At 40.1% G+C, this 15,637-nt stretch overlaps 1 protein-coding gene across 1 annotated transcript; it reads left to right on the top strand.

Annotated features, from left to right (window-relative positions):
• Positions 1 to 4,955: 4,955 nt before the first annotated feature.
• On the top strand, positions 4,956 to 9,670 carry LOC144378387 (uncharacterized). Its single transcript, XM_078052405.1, has 3 exons — positions 4,956 to 5,128; positions 7,053 to 8,154; positions 9,573 to 9,670. The coding sequence occupies exons 1-2, from the start codon at positions 4,966 to 4,968 to the stop codon at positions 8,135 to 8,137; spliced, it is 1,248 nt and encodes a 415-aa protein (XP_077908531.1). The 5' UTR covers positions 4,956 to 4,965; the 3' UTR covers positions 8,138 to 8,154; positions 9,573 to 9,670.
• The last annotated feature ends 5,967 nt before the right edge of the window (positions 9,671 to 15,637 follow it).

Genomic DNA, 15,637 nt, shown 5'->3' with positions numbered 1-15,637 from the left:
AACTGTAAGTATTGGAGATGTACAGTTCTTCCATAGTAAGGGATAAAACATGAATGTTTGTGCCTGTTAAGTATAAAGTTTTAATATGACCATTAATTGTAATGTTACTGAAAGTTGATCCTTTATTATTGTTGATAGCCCTTGTTAGTTTTTTGTAAAACCTGTTTTTAAAAAGCAGTAAATTAAATAATGGAGGCAGGATGCTATTATTTTTTTAACAACTGAAAAAAAAGAGAAGAAAGCAGTTGTGCATAAGCTGTAATTTTTAACTTATTTATTTAAGAAGCCATATTTATGAAGATCAATCCTATTTACATTAAACTTAATTTCTTTATTTTAATTGTAAATAATAAAAATATCAGAAAAATGTATTAATAGTATTAATCATCTCTTTTGTGTTGAAGAAAATTTTACAAACCATGGATATTACATTAAATTTTAGACATTTTTTAGATACTAACACTTTATTTTCTGGCCACCTATAAAAATTGGTGAAAAAATATTGTGAGTTGGAATTTTTTAAAGTTATGTTTTAAAGCCATTTATATATTTTTATTTAGTTATTTGATTTGAATTGAATTATTTGTATCTATATACTTATTTAAATTTTTATTGATGAGTGCTCATTTGTTTAAATGTTAATTTGATACCAAGGACATAATATATAGACATAGGACAGGCCTGTATAATTGGAAAAGCCAGGTATGAAATCCAACAGCCCTTATGGAAACTGAAATCAAAGGTTTCATACAGCTGACTATTTGTCCCTGATAGCTATCAGATTTATTCCCAGCATCACCATGTGTATATCCTCCTAAGGATTGAGTAAAAGGAAATTTTTATGTACTCGAGAATTAGCTCTGGAGAAATTGGCCTTTGGACAAAGACAGAATGTAAAAACCTTCATAGACAGATAAAACAAGACTGATTAGAAAACTACATTAACTTACATAGAATATTTAAAAACTTACATGGCTGTAATACTTTTTTTGTCAGGTCAGAGTGTACTTTTGGCTCAGATAAGACTTAGTTGGAAGCCTGTGAAATTCTTAAAAAAAATTTTTTTAAATAAAGTTTATATATTTAAAATATTTTTATTTTTCTCTTTCTGTGCTATAGCATTAGGGAGGAACTGGTTAAGAAATCCAGCTGAAAACAGAAAATACTGCCAGCCAAGCAGTTTGGACTTAAAGGGAAACCTTTTTTCTTTTTCTTAACTGTTTTTTTTTTTTTTTATAAAACTAGCAAATCTTGTAGTTCCTGTAATTTACATTTTAAATATAAGGTTAAGAGAGTTAGAGATGGAGCAGAAGCTGAGAATTAAAGATAAGAGATGCAAATTTTTTTAAGCTTATTTTTTAAAGCATGGTATTATAATATATATATTATATATATGTTATATGTATGTATTTATATATACATATATATATGTATATATATATATATAACATACATAGAACATGAGTGATGATTTGTTATGGATTGAAAAGTGTAGAGCATGCAAGCCACAGGGAGGTTTTGGACACTTGCTTATTTTTGCTTCCTACCATAAGAGGTAGTACTGTAAAATCAGTACTATTATCCAAAAGCCCTGAAATTGGCTGCTGACTTAAACAAAGAGTTAATTTAGATTTACCTTCAGTAATTTTAAACATGCTTCATTGACAGTAGAGTCAAAACTTGTATTTCCCCTTTCATTTAAAGTTGTTGAGCTGAAACATTGGGAATCACAATCAATTGAGCAATAAAGGACTTTTGAGGGGAGATTAGAAAAATAGATTCCCCCTCCTTTTGCCTTGGGTCACGAGGTCACAATTCTTAATTACAGCAGAAGGTAATTGCTTATATTCTGGTTGGCTAGCACGATTTAGCTTAATAGGGCAAACAGACAAAGTATGTGTTTCTTTTTCCTCCTCTGTTTGCCACACACACAGAGCCAAGAGAGATTTAATGGGGGACAGCAATGGTGGGGGAGGAGAGGGCTGTGAATGTGGAAAAAAAGCCTCTGTAAAGAAGACTGTATGTAGCAGCTCTTCCTAAGGAAGGGGACATTTGAAGGACACAGGGATAATGTTATTACTAAGAAATCAAACTTACCCACAAGTACAGGAGCAAGTGTCTCCTCATGAAGCAAGTTACCTATTTTTCCCAATCTATTAAACATAGGGAACAACTTCCTGTGTACCAGGGACAGCAAGAGTCTATCTCCATCAGCAAGGCAGCAAGATTAGCATTACTCATGATATGTCCAGCCTTATGAACTAAAAAGGAGAGCTCAGAACAATGATGATATTGAGGGTCAGAGGGGGAAAACCATGTAGGTTACCAGTTGGGAGCACTACTAGCTGATTAAAGATGAGCATCAAAACCTACTCCAGGCAATAAGTTATTCCCTTCCCTTACCACCTGTTAAAACATCCAGAAGAGTCCCTTTCTCCAGCGGATTTGTTGGTCCAGACTCTGTAGTCAGACTGTGAAGAGGTGTGGGGAAAGAACTTTCTCATGCCCCAAAGTTGAGCACCAGTTGTAAAGAAAATAATAAGAGTCACAGGAGACAAGACACAGGGGTAGAATAGACAAGCTGCAAGCTTTATTTCTATCAATAGGTTATATTATGTCACTGGCATTATTAGTACATTATTGTTCATTTCGTCCTTAGGTAGGTACAGAGTTGGAAACATTATATAGCTTATTCCTCAGTCACATTTTATACTTGCAAGGGGCAATGTTAGGAGTTTTGTGTAGCTCTCAAGAAACTCCACTTTTTAAAATTATAGTTATATGGACAGGTTCAGGCCCAGTGGAGGTTGGTGAAGCATTGTGGTTGTCTAACACGAGAGTTTCTGTATTCCCAGGAGCTGTATACCTAAGATCAAGGTGAGGCTGATAAGACCCTATCACAGAGCCTCCTCATACAGGGCATTTCTATAGCAGCTAGACATCCCGTGTCTTTGCATAGAAGTTTTCCTAACATCCAGGCATTCTGTGTCTGCACACAATCTTCCTATGCACCAAACATGGCACAGTCATGAAGCCATCAGAGAACCCAATCCCAAAAGCAGAACCCTTATACTCTGCCTCTCATAGGCCCATAAACATTCAGAAATTTTCACTATTTGAATCAACAGAGAAAAATGGAAAACAGAATTTGTATTCCCTTTAAGAATATATCCATGACTGTACCAGGGAAGAAACCATCACCTACTCACTCTGCAAAGATCCAAGTATCTGCAGCAAATGCAAATATGTAGAAAACCTTCCCTCAGTATTCTCTGAACCCCTGTAGAAAGGGCCAGAAAAGAAATCCTTTCACAAAACACAGGAATCAGTCATCCATGCTGGACTAGGGGGCCTGTTTTTGGATTTCCATTGTGTGGTCCTCTCTGTCTTACCTCAAACCAATTTCTCCTCTAATTACCACCAACCAAGATAAAAACCAATCACAAGATGGACAGAAGATCTGAAATACTCAGCTGGGTATTCTGGTCAATGCAGGTGTTCCATGAAATGGTGAGCAGGCCAGTACTAAGTGGAACAGAGTAAACAGCAACTGAATAGATAGTAAGCGATGCCATACCCAGAGAAAAGCTACTGGAGCATAATAACTCTCTCCAGTTGGAAATAAAATATGAAACAAATGTCATGCAGGATAGACCAGATCTGTGAAAATGCCAGGGGCAGAATCAAAATATAACATAATAAATACAGGGTTGATTCAGATTCAGAACACAAAATAACCACCATCAGATCCAGAAGAAGACTGAGAGAACTGCCAATCAGAATATTGCAGAAAATGTTCTCTGTTGAAGACCAACTTGAGAAAGTAGCAGAGAATATGACTGTAAAGGAACATGAACGTAGTGCAGTTGAGAGTTTGAAGTGAACAGCACATTGCATTATTCAAATCCTTAAGTGCCCACCCTCCCGACCTTCTTTTTTTTTACATTTTGGCATTAATGATTGATCCCAGGAGCACTTTACACTTGGGCCACATCCCCATTTCTTTCTGTATTTTTTTTTTTATTTTGATACAGTATCTTGCTAAGCTGCTTTGGGCATCCCTAAGTTGCAGAGGCTGGCCTCCAACCTGGGAACACCCCAACTCAGCTTCCTAAATTACTGGGATGACAGGCATGAGCCACCACTCCTGACACAATTATGCCCATTTGTAATGGGGGGTGATAAAAATGCTTCCTAGATGAAAAAGAGCCAAAAAGGCAGGTTGCACAGTTGGCTGAACAGCGTGCAATAGTAAAACCCTGAGGAGAATTTGAGGCCCCAAACAGCTTGTTTCATCCAGGAACTGATCATTCATGTGCCTTGCCATGAAAATCCATGGGGTTTTGAGGCCATATTGATTTACTAACTCAGGGATATCACTAAGAAGAGAATGTTATAGCCAACTATTTCTACAATAGCTGATTAAGGTCAGAACAACTGAATACTGGGCAATGGCTCTGGTTCTGTGAAGATTGAGAGTGAAATATAGCTCATGTAATGGTTTGGGTCATGTATGGTATCCAAAAGCATTACAGAGTTGAGCAGGAATAGTCTGAATTTCACCAAGAATTTAGTGTTCACTTGTGGACACACCCATCATGTTTGATGAAGTTGGGTATATGAAAATTTCAAAGATATTGATCAATATTCATTTTTGGTGATAGTGTTGAAATAAATAAATACACACGAAAGGAAGGAGAGGCCCTGCAAAAACAGCACAGTAGTTAGAATGGATCCATGGTATCATAAAATAGATGGAAATTCAGATAATGGTGGAACTTCAGTTCTAATATCTGTACTGAATGCACAAGATGTTTCCTTTACACTCTTGCCCAAGGCACAGGTTGTACCTTTTAGAAAGGAGACACTGACAAACTCCTGCCCACCCCATCCTGCTGGGCTGAGGTCCAAAGAGAAAGCGGGGATGCAAGATCTCCTAGTGCATCAGCTGTGAGGTCACCCAGCATGGACCTGAAAGACGCCACTGTTCTGCTCCTCCTTAAAAAGAGAGCTGCCTGGCTTCCCCAGCACAGACTTGGGAGCCACTGCAGATCCTCCTCCAAGATGCTGATGGTCCTGCTCTCAGTGGCCTTGCTGGGCCTGAGCCCAGTTTGGAGTGCAAGCGAAGGTAGAATGAAATACTGCTGGTGGTGATAAGGGGCTGTAGTTTGTTTTTGCTTGGGACCAGGGGAGAGCACAGTGCAGAGAGGGAGGTGAGGAAGGAGGGACGGAGATAAAAAACAAAACAAAACAGTAGACTGCAGAATTCTTGGGACAACGGTAAGGCTACTTTTGTTCTCATTCCACATCCAATGTATCAATTATGTTTTATTTAATGCATAATGGGATCACCATAAATTTTTGGCCAGAGAAATGACAAGATAAGTTTGGATTTGTAGGCTGACCTCTGTGTCCTCTAAAGGACAGAATGATAGAGGACAAGACAAAATTGGGGCAATCCAATTGTGAACACAGTATCATAATCAAAGTAGAAGTGGGTTCCAGAAGCCTTGCTATATAGAGACACAGGACAGAAGAAGGAAGAAATCACATACCAAGTTGCCTCAGAGATGGAGAATTGTATAACAGTTTGACTTTCTCCAGATAGAAAGAGAGAAATATCAGGGCCTTATTTTCATATTTTGCTCTTAATTATATTCACTATTTTAGTATGCTATAAATAGTATATGTGACCCATGCCCAAACATTTGCTGCTGGTTTGCCTCTCAAGAGCATGTGAATATAAACAAAAGATTTGATAAGGAAAGGGTGAAATAATGATCAAAAGGGATTTTGAAATTCCTAGAACATTTAACAAATATTAGCAGCAAGGTTTGAATAATTCTAGCGAGGACATAATATTTGTTTGAATGATTTTTTTTTACTATATTAATTTTTAGTTCAAAGCAAGCAGTTGAGACTCAGCATAGCACCCACCAACCATTTCATTATAGTCTCAAATGATGCCCACAGCATCATGTAGAGTGACCGACAAGTTCACTTAGGGGGTGCCCAGGTTGTGGTTGGAAGTCACCTTTCCCTGTAGGATACCTGTGAGCCTTGAGGTTAGGGACTACCTTTTCACTTCATCTTGAGCTTCATTTTCATTTCTTAGAGTTTAGCAATGAAGACTCTTCCTCCTTGGAATCAGTTAAGATCCAATTCATCCTTAACTTTCTTTTCTTTGTTTTCCTCAGGAAAGTTTCAATTTTACAAAGTCATGATAATAATCTTTTTTAGTTTTAGCAATTACTAAAAGCTAGTTCTCCCAAAGATATACAAGAATTTTCCCCAACCTAAATTCTGGAGACCAGGTGCGTGACCACCAACTCCCCCAGGCAGAAATGACTGTGGAGAGATGATGCATGAATGGGAAGGGCCCTAATTCTGGCTTCTTCCTCCCTGATGCTGAGAGTCACTCAGCAGCTTCATTCTTCCTCAATGGGCCTCTCCAGCACTGCAGAGTTTCAGGATGAAATGAGCCCAAGTAAGCATCTGGATTCTTTTTCTCTGTTTTCCTCAGTTCTGCTGTGTCCTGGTAACTGACAAGAATTTCCACAGCTGTTTAGTGAATCTTGTGGGTCATCACTTATCTTTCTCTTCTCTGTCTCAGCATTTCCCCCATGGGAATCTTTGGCCCTGACCAACTTGTCTGTTGTTTCAAAACAGGGCTCAGGTGAAAAGACTTGGATTCATGGTCAGGACTTATTACTGTGTCTCAATACATAATTGGCCACATAAATGACATTCATAATCCTCTCACTCTGTTTCTCTTCTGTCTCAGATGGTAAGGTGTTCAAGACATTGTTGTTGTTGTTTTGCAAACTTAAGGGCAAACAATTGTTCTTGGAACTGAATGTGAGATGTCCCATATGAGAGTACACTGGGAAAGAGGAGCTCTTCATGAACAAGGAGAGGCCATGAGAAAGGCTGTCAGCTGAAAGTAAAGTTCAGGAAAAAAGGGTCTGTGTGACAGATCAGAGAGGTAAATAGTAAGGAGTAAGGAGTATGCCACCACTAAGCTCATTTATTCTTGGGCTGTACCCAAACAGATGCTGAAAATCAAAGGCAGTTCTTCCAGCAGGAGTCTCAAGCAGCATCTGGTCTTGGATTCCAACAAGCTGCTGCTCAGCAAGCATCCGTGCAACTAGCAAGCCAGCAAAGTAGCCTTGCCAAACAGGCAGCTATGCAGCAAAGTAGCTCCTCTGCTGCCTCCTCCATCGCTGCTGCCGCTGGTTTGAAGCAAGGACTAGCAGGACAAGCAGCAGTATCCCAGCAAAGTGGCCTTGCTTTTGGAAAGGGACTAGCCAAACAGGCAGCTATGCAGCAAAGTAGCTCCGCTGCTGCCTCCTCCATCGCTGCTGCCGCTGGTTTGAAGCAAGGACTAGCAGGACAAGCAGCAGTATCCCAGCAAAGTGGCCTTGCTTTTGGAAAGGGACTAGCCAAACAGGCAGCTATGCAGCAAAGTAGCTCCGCTGCTGCCTCCTCCATCGCTGCTGCCGCTGGTTTGAAGCAAGGACTAGCAGGACAAGCAGCAGTATCCCAGCAAAGTGGCCTTGCTTTTGGAAAGGGACTAGCCAAACAGGCAGCTATGCAGCAAAGTAGCTCCGCTGCTGCCTCCTCCATCGCTGCTGCCGCTGGTTTGAAGCAAGGACTAGCAGGACAAGCAGCAGTATCCCAGCAAAGTGGCCTTGCTTTTGGAAAGGGACTAGCCAAACAGGCAGCTATGCAGCAAAGTAGCTCCTCTGCTGCCTCCTCCATCGCTGCTGCCGCTGGTTTGAAGCAAGGACTAGCAGGACAAGCAGCAGTAGCCCAGCAAAGTGGCCTTGCTTTTGGAAAGGGACTAGCCAAACAGGCAGCTATGCAGCAAAGTAGCTCCTCTGCTGCCTCCTCCATCGCCGCTGCCGCTGGTTTGAAGAAAGGACTAGCAGGACAATCAGCATTAGCCCAGAAAAGTGCCAGTGCTCTTAGTGCCAGTGCTGGTCTTAGTGCCGGTGCTGGTCTTAGTGCTGCACTAGCCAAAAAGGCAGCAGCCCAGCAGCAAAGTGGCGCCCTTGATGCTGGTTTCTTGAAGGGAGGATTCAATCAAGCAGCCCAGCAGCAAAGTGACTTCCCAGATTTTCCTGGAAAAAGATGACCACCTCCAATCACAAGGTAATCATGAACATACTCCTTCATTTCATTTTAGCTGGTCAAGGAACCACACCATCCTCCTCCCAAGAGAGGAGAATACAAAAACCTTCCATCCTCCATCATCCTAGTAATCTAAATTCAAACACACCTAAGATTCTAATACACTCCACTAGCAAGACCCTCACCACTACACTTATGAAGGTTCAGTGTTCCAGAAAATCAATTGGTAAAATGAACAATGTTCACAGTCATTAAATCTCTTTTTAAACATTTCTCTGGGTAGAGTATGCAGATACTTTAAGAAGTTCTGTCTCCTAGGTAATCATGATTTTAAGGAGCATTGCCCTATATTTGCTTTTTCTCACTGTCTTTTCTTCATTCAAGTTTGTTTAAGAAAGCAGAGCATTGTTCTTCCTTTGGTCCTCTGCCTCTTTTCTCAGACTCAGTGACTTCTCATTCCATATATCCTCCTGACTACCCTTAGCTTAGTTCTATGTCATATCAAAGCCCACTCTCATGTTCAGTACGCCTATCAAATCATACTCAAGTCTATGCCTAATTTTTATCTTGATTTTAGATTGCTCACTTCTAAATTAATCTATGCTCATGCAAACAATAAAATTGATCTAAGTGAAAAGAATGGTATGAAGCTGTTTCTTAAAGACATTTCATTCTACCTTCCCATCTCCCTCACCAAACCACAACTATAATCTCTTTCTGACACCTTCTTAGAAATGTTTCTGCATATATAAGTACACAATCCTTTTTCTACAAATGATAACAAAAAGTATATGCATATCTGTATGTTGCTCATTTCAAATGACATGCTTCTTTAATATTCCATCCCTAAGCAGATTATATAGACACAGATCATGCCTTCCTTCCTTCTCCTTTCCTTTTCTTTTTTCATTCTTCTTTCCTTCTATTTTCTTCCTTCCTTCCTTTTTTGACCCCCTATTTTTTCAGTTCTTTCTTTCCTAATTTCATTATCTGCTTATCTCCTCAATTTCATACTTTCTTTTTCCACATTTAGTATTCTTGCAATTGTGTCATTTTCCAGTGTGTAACTTTGTCATAATTTTTAATTGAATCTTGCTCTTGTAGACTTTTAGCTTTTTTCAATTTCTCTATCATAGATGTGTTTTGCAGCGACTAGTTTTGAAGATATATAATTGACCATATTCAATAGAAACCAAAAGACAAACAACCTAAGAATAATTATCACTGCCTCATATTCCAAGCAAAGCTGCAGGCTCTAAATGTGCCAAAGTGTCTAAGAAGAAAGAATAATTAAATCAGAGGGTAAGGGGGGAGGACAAGGGGAATATGAACTGGAGGTGGGCTGTTACTTGCCTCACTTCAGTGATACCAACAAGTGATTATCAGTCTGGTGCCATATCAGTTCTCCCCTGAAACCTTCCATTTCTTGTTTCTTTCAGATACCAAAAGAGAAGATGATGCCTTTGGAGTGTTATGCTGTTGAAATAATTCGGTCAGAACTGTGTCTTTCATGCAAAATAAAACAATCATCATGCCACTTCTGATTTCTGTCTCTTTGGGGGCTGGAAAGTCTGAAATTTGGGGGCTATGGACACAATGTAAGGACAACTAGAACCCCTTCCCATGGGTGCTTCAACCCAGCTTGCCACCTCCTTCATGCACAAGCCAGCTGCCAGGCAAAAACATTGTTTCCTATGTGCCTTGGCTTCAATAGGAAAAAAAATATACTTTTAACAATTATTTTCAGAGTATAATTTTAAGAAACAAGGAACATATAACAAAGTTAGGAAGGTACACAGGCTGAACAATTCTTAAAATTTCAAAAATAATTTAATCAAGTTTTTTGGGACATGAGTGTGGTTGTAGTTTGCTTCTTCCTTGAACCCACTCTTCTGTTTCCTCCTATTTTATCATTACTCATTTCTGATCTATGTCCCCTACAATTCTTTATCTAAATAAAGAATGAGGAAGTTTACAAAAGACATAGCCTGAGAGGTTTAAATGTATATGGCGTTCTTCAGATTTGATTTTATGATCAGCTTCTTTCTTGTAAGCTTTTGACACTCAGTTAAGAGGATATGATAGTCAAAATCATGAAGGACAGCATTATACAAGACCATGTTACATTTGCAGAAATTTCATACAATTTATGAGATACTTATTAATCACATTTAGCCATGTGACTCAATAAACATGAATTATCAATTCTCATTTCCAGGCCAATTTAACATATTCAAATCTTAATTAGGTTAATATCTCTTTTAATTTAGAAGAGAAAGTAATTCTTTGGAATATTTCAAGACCCTCTGGAATCTCCCCAAGAATAGAGACAAAAAGATTTAATTTATTATTGATTTTGGAAAGTTGTCAAAATGCAAAAAAAGTTAAGAACACTTCAATAAATAAAAATCACAACTCACTGTGAAACAATACTATAGTGACAGAGCATTGTAAGGCAAATGTATAATTTATGTGGCTGTAAGATGAAAACAGGCAATTTAAAATTATAAAGCCTCATCTTTCTTAAGTAACCAGAGACTGCAGAAAAGAACAGGAATAAAAAGAATTATTTTGTTATTAATTTACTGGTGCATTACAGTTATATGTGATAGTGGAATTCTTAGTTTCATAATACATGCATCAGTCAATATTGCTCCCCTATACCTTCCCTTTCCCTTTCCCTCTCCCTCTCCCTCTCCTTCCCCTTGCTCTCCTTCCTCTATTCTACTGGTCTTCTTTCTATCTTTCTATCACAAAATGCACACATATACACTTTTTTTCTTCTTTTGTAGTTTCCACATATGAGAGAAAATACAGGACTTGAGTATTGTCTGAGTTTTGCTTATTTTGTTTAACATAATGCTGTCAAGTTCAATCCATTTTCCTGGAAATGATATTATTTCCCTCTTCTTTATGGTTAGGGATATTTCCATTGCATATATACGCAATGTTTTCTTTGTCATCCAGTGAAGGATGACTAGGCTGATTTCATAATTTGGCTATTGTAAATTGTGCTACTATGACATGTGTATATATGTATCACAAGAGTACCATAACCTTAATACCTTAAGATAAATACTGAACAGTGGTATGTGGGGACAAGTGCATTGAGTACTGCATACCTGGCATAAGCTAAGGGTGTCTGAGTGGCAAACCACTCCTCTCCTGCTAAGCCTCTGAGTGGAAAACCGCTTCTTCTATAGGCCCAGCCCTTCGAGTGAGGCCATGTGTTGCAGTCCCTGTGTTTGCTCCATGGCCCAATCCTCGATTTTTTGCTGCAAGGGCAGGTGGCAAGAAATTGTATTGGTGGGTGCCTGTAATCTTCTTAGCTACTGCCTGAGTATATATACATGGTAACTGCAGAGTAAATCAGAACTGCTTCTTCTTGGTCTCCAGAGGTCTTGATTAGCAACTCCACAGACACACTCTCCTGTACCCTGTTCCATGGACCTCCTCACTGGATGAGAGAGAACCCACACAACTGGCACCCAAGAAGGGATCTGAGGTAAGCTTATAAGACAGGGTGTGGCCCCTCACAGAGTGGTGAGGAAGGGAAAATGGGGAACCTACTGAGTTCCACCAAAACTTGCAGCTGCAAGTGCTGCACTCTCTCTTAGGAACTAGAGGTTTAACCCTGAATAAGAGAGAAGCCCAGAAGTCCTGGGATGTAATAATAACTTCTAGGCCATGGACTAATGCTACTGATGTATTTGATTTTAGATATGGGACAAGATAATGGCAAATGCACAGCAAGCTGAAGTAAGACAGGGGTATATTTTACCAATACAGCCAGTCAGCAAAGTTTAGGGGGCCCTGGAATAGACCCTTGTCATATAGTGATGTCCCTGAGGAAGATGAGGCTGTGAGAGACAGACAAGACTAAAAAGTGGAGGTAAAAACCTACTTAAAAGCAAGCAACCACAGCAGGTGCAGGAGGGAGAGAGACAGGAAATAGTATTGCTAGCCTTCATGGTGCAGGAAGAGGTGTCCACAAATGGCACAAGTGCAGCTTCTAGTCACAGGCAAAAATTACATCCTTCCCTGAGCCAATAGTAACTGCCTCCTTATGAGGCAATGCCAAAGCCAGCAAGGGACTATGACAGCTTAGAGATGACCAGGCCATCAGACAGACCCAAGCCATGGTCTCCCAGAAATCCATTTCAGGAGGCCAGAGATCCTTTTAAAGGTCTATGTAGGATAAGAGATGAGAAGTGGGGTAAGGGAATACAAGCCTTCCCAGTCAACATGGCCCTACACCACAGCACCCTGCCACTTGGTATCCACATTCACTGGGCACCCTGAAGGAGTTAAAGGAGGCAGTGAAAGAGGATGGGCCCTGGGGGCCATTTGCAGAACAAATGCTTGAATGATTCAGTCTTGAACTTAATTTCTCTCAAGAATGGAAAGACCTATCCAGAGCCACTCTTGAGCCCACAAATTTTTGAAGTGGAAAGCATTTTTCTATGATGAATGTGAAATGCAGGGAGATCATAACTATACCACAAATGTTAAATGTTTGCAGGGAGAGGGAATCTACAGTTCCCCAGCAGTACAAACTATATGCCCATTAAATTTTTTTGGTCAGATGTGGCTCTGTGCTCTCGATTCCTGGAGGAAGTTACCAGCTGGAGGAGGTTAAGGCAGAAAGCCACTGAAGACTTGCTGCAGTTTATTGACAGATTAAACCAGAAAGGACCTAGGAGAGCCTTAGCCAAGGAATTGATCTTGGGTCTTATGTTCTAAATAAGGAACATACAGCAGCAGTGGCACCAGTACAAAATGGCACACTGGATGACTGGATTTTGGCCACCCAGAATATAGGGACACAAGTAGCTAAAGCCTGTCTGCTTATCTCAATTATGGCAGCTGCATAAAAGCAGGACTAAGTAGGCTTGCAGACAGCTAGTCAAAGACTACAAAAAATTTGCACCCTTTCTTTCCATTGGCCTTTTACAACCTGCTGGAGCGAATGTCCAAGAGTTGAAATCTAATGCTTTACGGCAAATTGGTGTCACTCATTATGTACCTTTTGGAAATTTAAAATATATCCACATTGTCATTAATATCTCTTCAGGCTATATAATGGCCACAACCTCCACAGAAGAAACCACAAAAAAAGGCCATTTTCTACTTACTAAATGTTTTGGAATTATGGATGTTTCCATGTCTATTAAAACTGACAATGGGCCAGCCTATACTAGCAAGACATTTTAGTTTGCAGTGATTGGCTTATACAACACTTAACTGGGATCCCCTATAATACTCAGGCTCAAGGCATCATAGAAATAACACACAAGGAATTAAAGACCATGCTACAAAACAGAGGGAGGACTATACCAAGTCCCCTGGTGATGCCTTGAACAAAGCCTTATTTGCTTTAAACTTTCTTTCAATTTCAAATTTTTCTATGGAAACAGCAGCCCATAAGCATTGGGCCCCCCTCACGCAGCCCTCCCATCTACCTATGGTCTCATGGAAGGATCCCATAACAAGCGCATGGGAAGGTCCAGGCCCCTCCTAACTATGGGTTGAGGGTCTGTATATGTTAACAGGAGCCTCACCCCATCTGAGTGCCTGCCAGAAAAGTCAAGCCCTGGGCCCCAAAACCACCAATCAAGAAGATGAACAAACTAACTCTGGAAAAGAAAACTCATAAAGGACTCAACAATTCAACGGATCTTACATAAAGCAACCTGGGGTGTTATTAAATGTCTTGTTGAACAAGCCACCAGATTGGCCCCTTTGCCTGGTGGCAACCTCATCCCTGGGCCTATAATGATGGTCCTAGTGTCTGAAATTCTCACTGCTTACAGTGAAGCCTCCCATCAGGTAAATTGGGCTTTGATTACTAGGCGGCCACATTTAGCAGTGGCCAACTGGGAAGGGCCTTTACCTAAGCACTTCTTTAATAATTCCAACCTTATTGATCCTGAATTATTCATCCAGGAGTTGACCATACCCTGGAATGCCAGCATTTCCATATCTACTCTGCCTTTTGTTTCTCCATAGTAGATAATGAAACCTATAATCCAAACAGTCCCCTCTTTTTTGCTCTTGCCAATTTAAACTATTGTAGATAACAATAATAAGTCATATGTTGGGCTATGTCTCACTGACCACAGGGTTATAGTTACTACTACCTATAGCCATAGACTCTCCCATGGCAAATGCAAGAAACCCTTGCTGCCAACATGCCCAACAATACTTTTTGGAAAGCCTCCCTTGGATAATGACAGCATCCATGAAATCAGTGTGTCACTGCCATACCCTATTTCCTTGATAAGAGGAATTTCTCCAGGGAAGAACAACATCTATGCTAAGTGAGGCTAGCCAATCCCTAAAAAACAAATGCCAAATGTCTTCTTTGATATAATAAGAGCAACTAAGAACAGAGCAGGGAGGAAGAGCAGGAGGAAAAGATTAACATTAAACAGAGACATGAGATGGGAGGGAAAGGGAGAGAAAAGGGAAATTGCATGGAAATGGAAGGAGACCCTCATTGTTATACAAAATTACATATAAGAGGTTGTGAGGGGAATGGGAAAATAAATAAGGAGAGAAATGAATTACAGTAGATGGGGTAGAGAGAGAAGATGGGAGGGGAGGGGAGGGGGATAGTTAAGGATAGGAAAGGTAGCACAATACAACAGTCACTAATAGGGCATTATGTAAAAATGTGGATGTGTAACCAATGTGATTCTGCAATCTGTATTTGGGATAAAAATGGGAGTTCATAACCCACTTGAATCTAATGTACGAAATATGATATGTCAAGAGCTTTGAAATGTTTTGAACAACCAATAAAAAAAAAACCCAAAAAAGAACAACATCTATGTACTTGAGTGGGTGCAGCTCCCTGGGATGTAACTATTGTGCCCCAAAATTATATGGGCTACTGTGGTACTTGCTACACGGGACAAGCCATTACCAACTGAAATGCAGGAAATCAGTATGGCATGATGGATATCACGCCAATATTGCTAACTGCTAGGCCCATCAAATGGGAAGCAGCCAGCTGGATAAATGGGTCAATATTGAATCCAGACTCTGACCATGGATTTGTGTTTATGTCAAACTATACCCATACCCACAATGCACAAGCTTGTTACGCCACCATTTGCCATCCTAATACTCAATGATACTGATGGCATAAATAGCACTCATACAGAGATCCCTTGTGCAGTCAATACACCCTGCTGCCTCACAAATTGTCTAATCACTACTAAGAAAGCTAAATGTATATTTATCCTCAAAGTGCCCCTAGCAATATGGCTTCCAGTAAACCTGTCCAAAGAGTGGAGGAGTCCTTGGGACATGAAGAATCTTCTGAATGAGATCCTACACCAGACAAGGTGTGCAATTAGCCTCATCATCACTGGAATTATTGTCCTGGTAGCCTCCATCACTGCCACAGCCACTGCAGCTGCTTCACTCACTCAGAGTATCCAGACTGCTCAGACTGTAAGCAATTTGTCTACTGCCAGGGCAGAAGGCTTTGCCATTC

This window comes from Ictidomys tridecemlineatus, chromosome 6 (genome assembly GCF_052094955.1).
Source record: "Ictidomys tridecemlineatus isolate mIctTri1 chromosome 6, mIctTri1.hap1, whole genome shotgun sequence".
Taxonomy (NCBI): domain Eukaryota; kingdom Metazoa; phylum Chordata; class Mammalia; order Rodentia; family Sciuridae; genus Ictidomys; species Ictidomys tridecemlineatus.
Note: the sequence above shows the minus strand (reverse complement) of the source record. Positions and strands in the feature narration are given on the sequence as shown.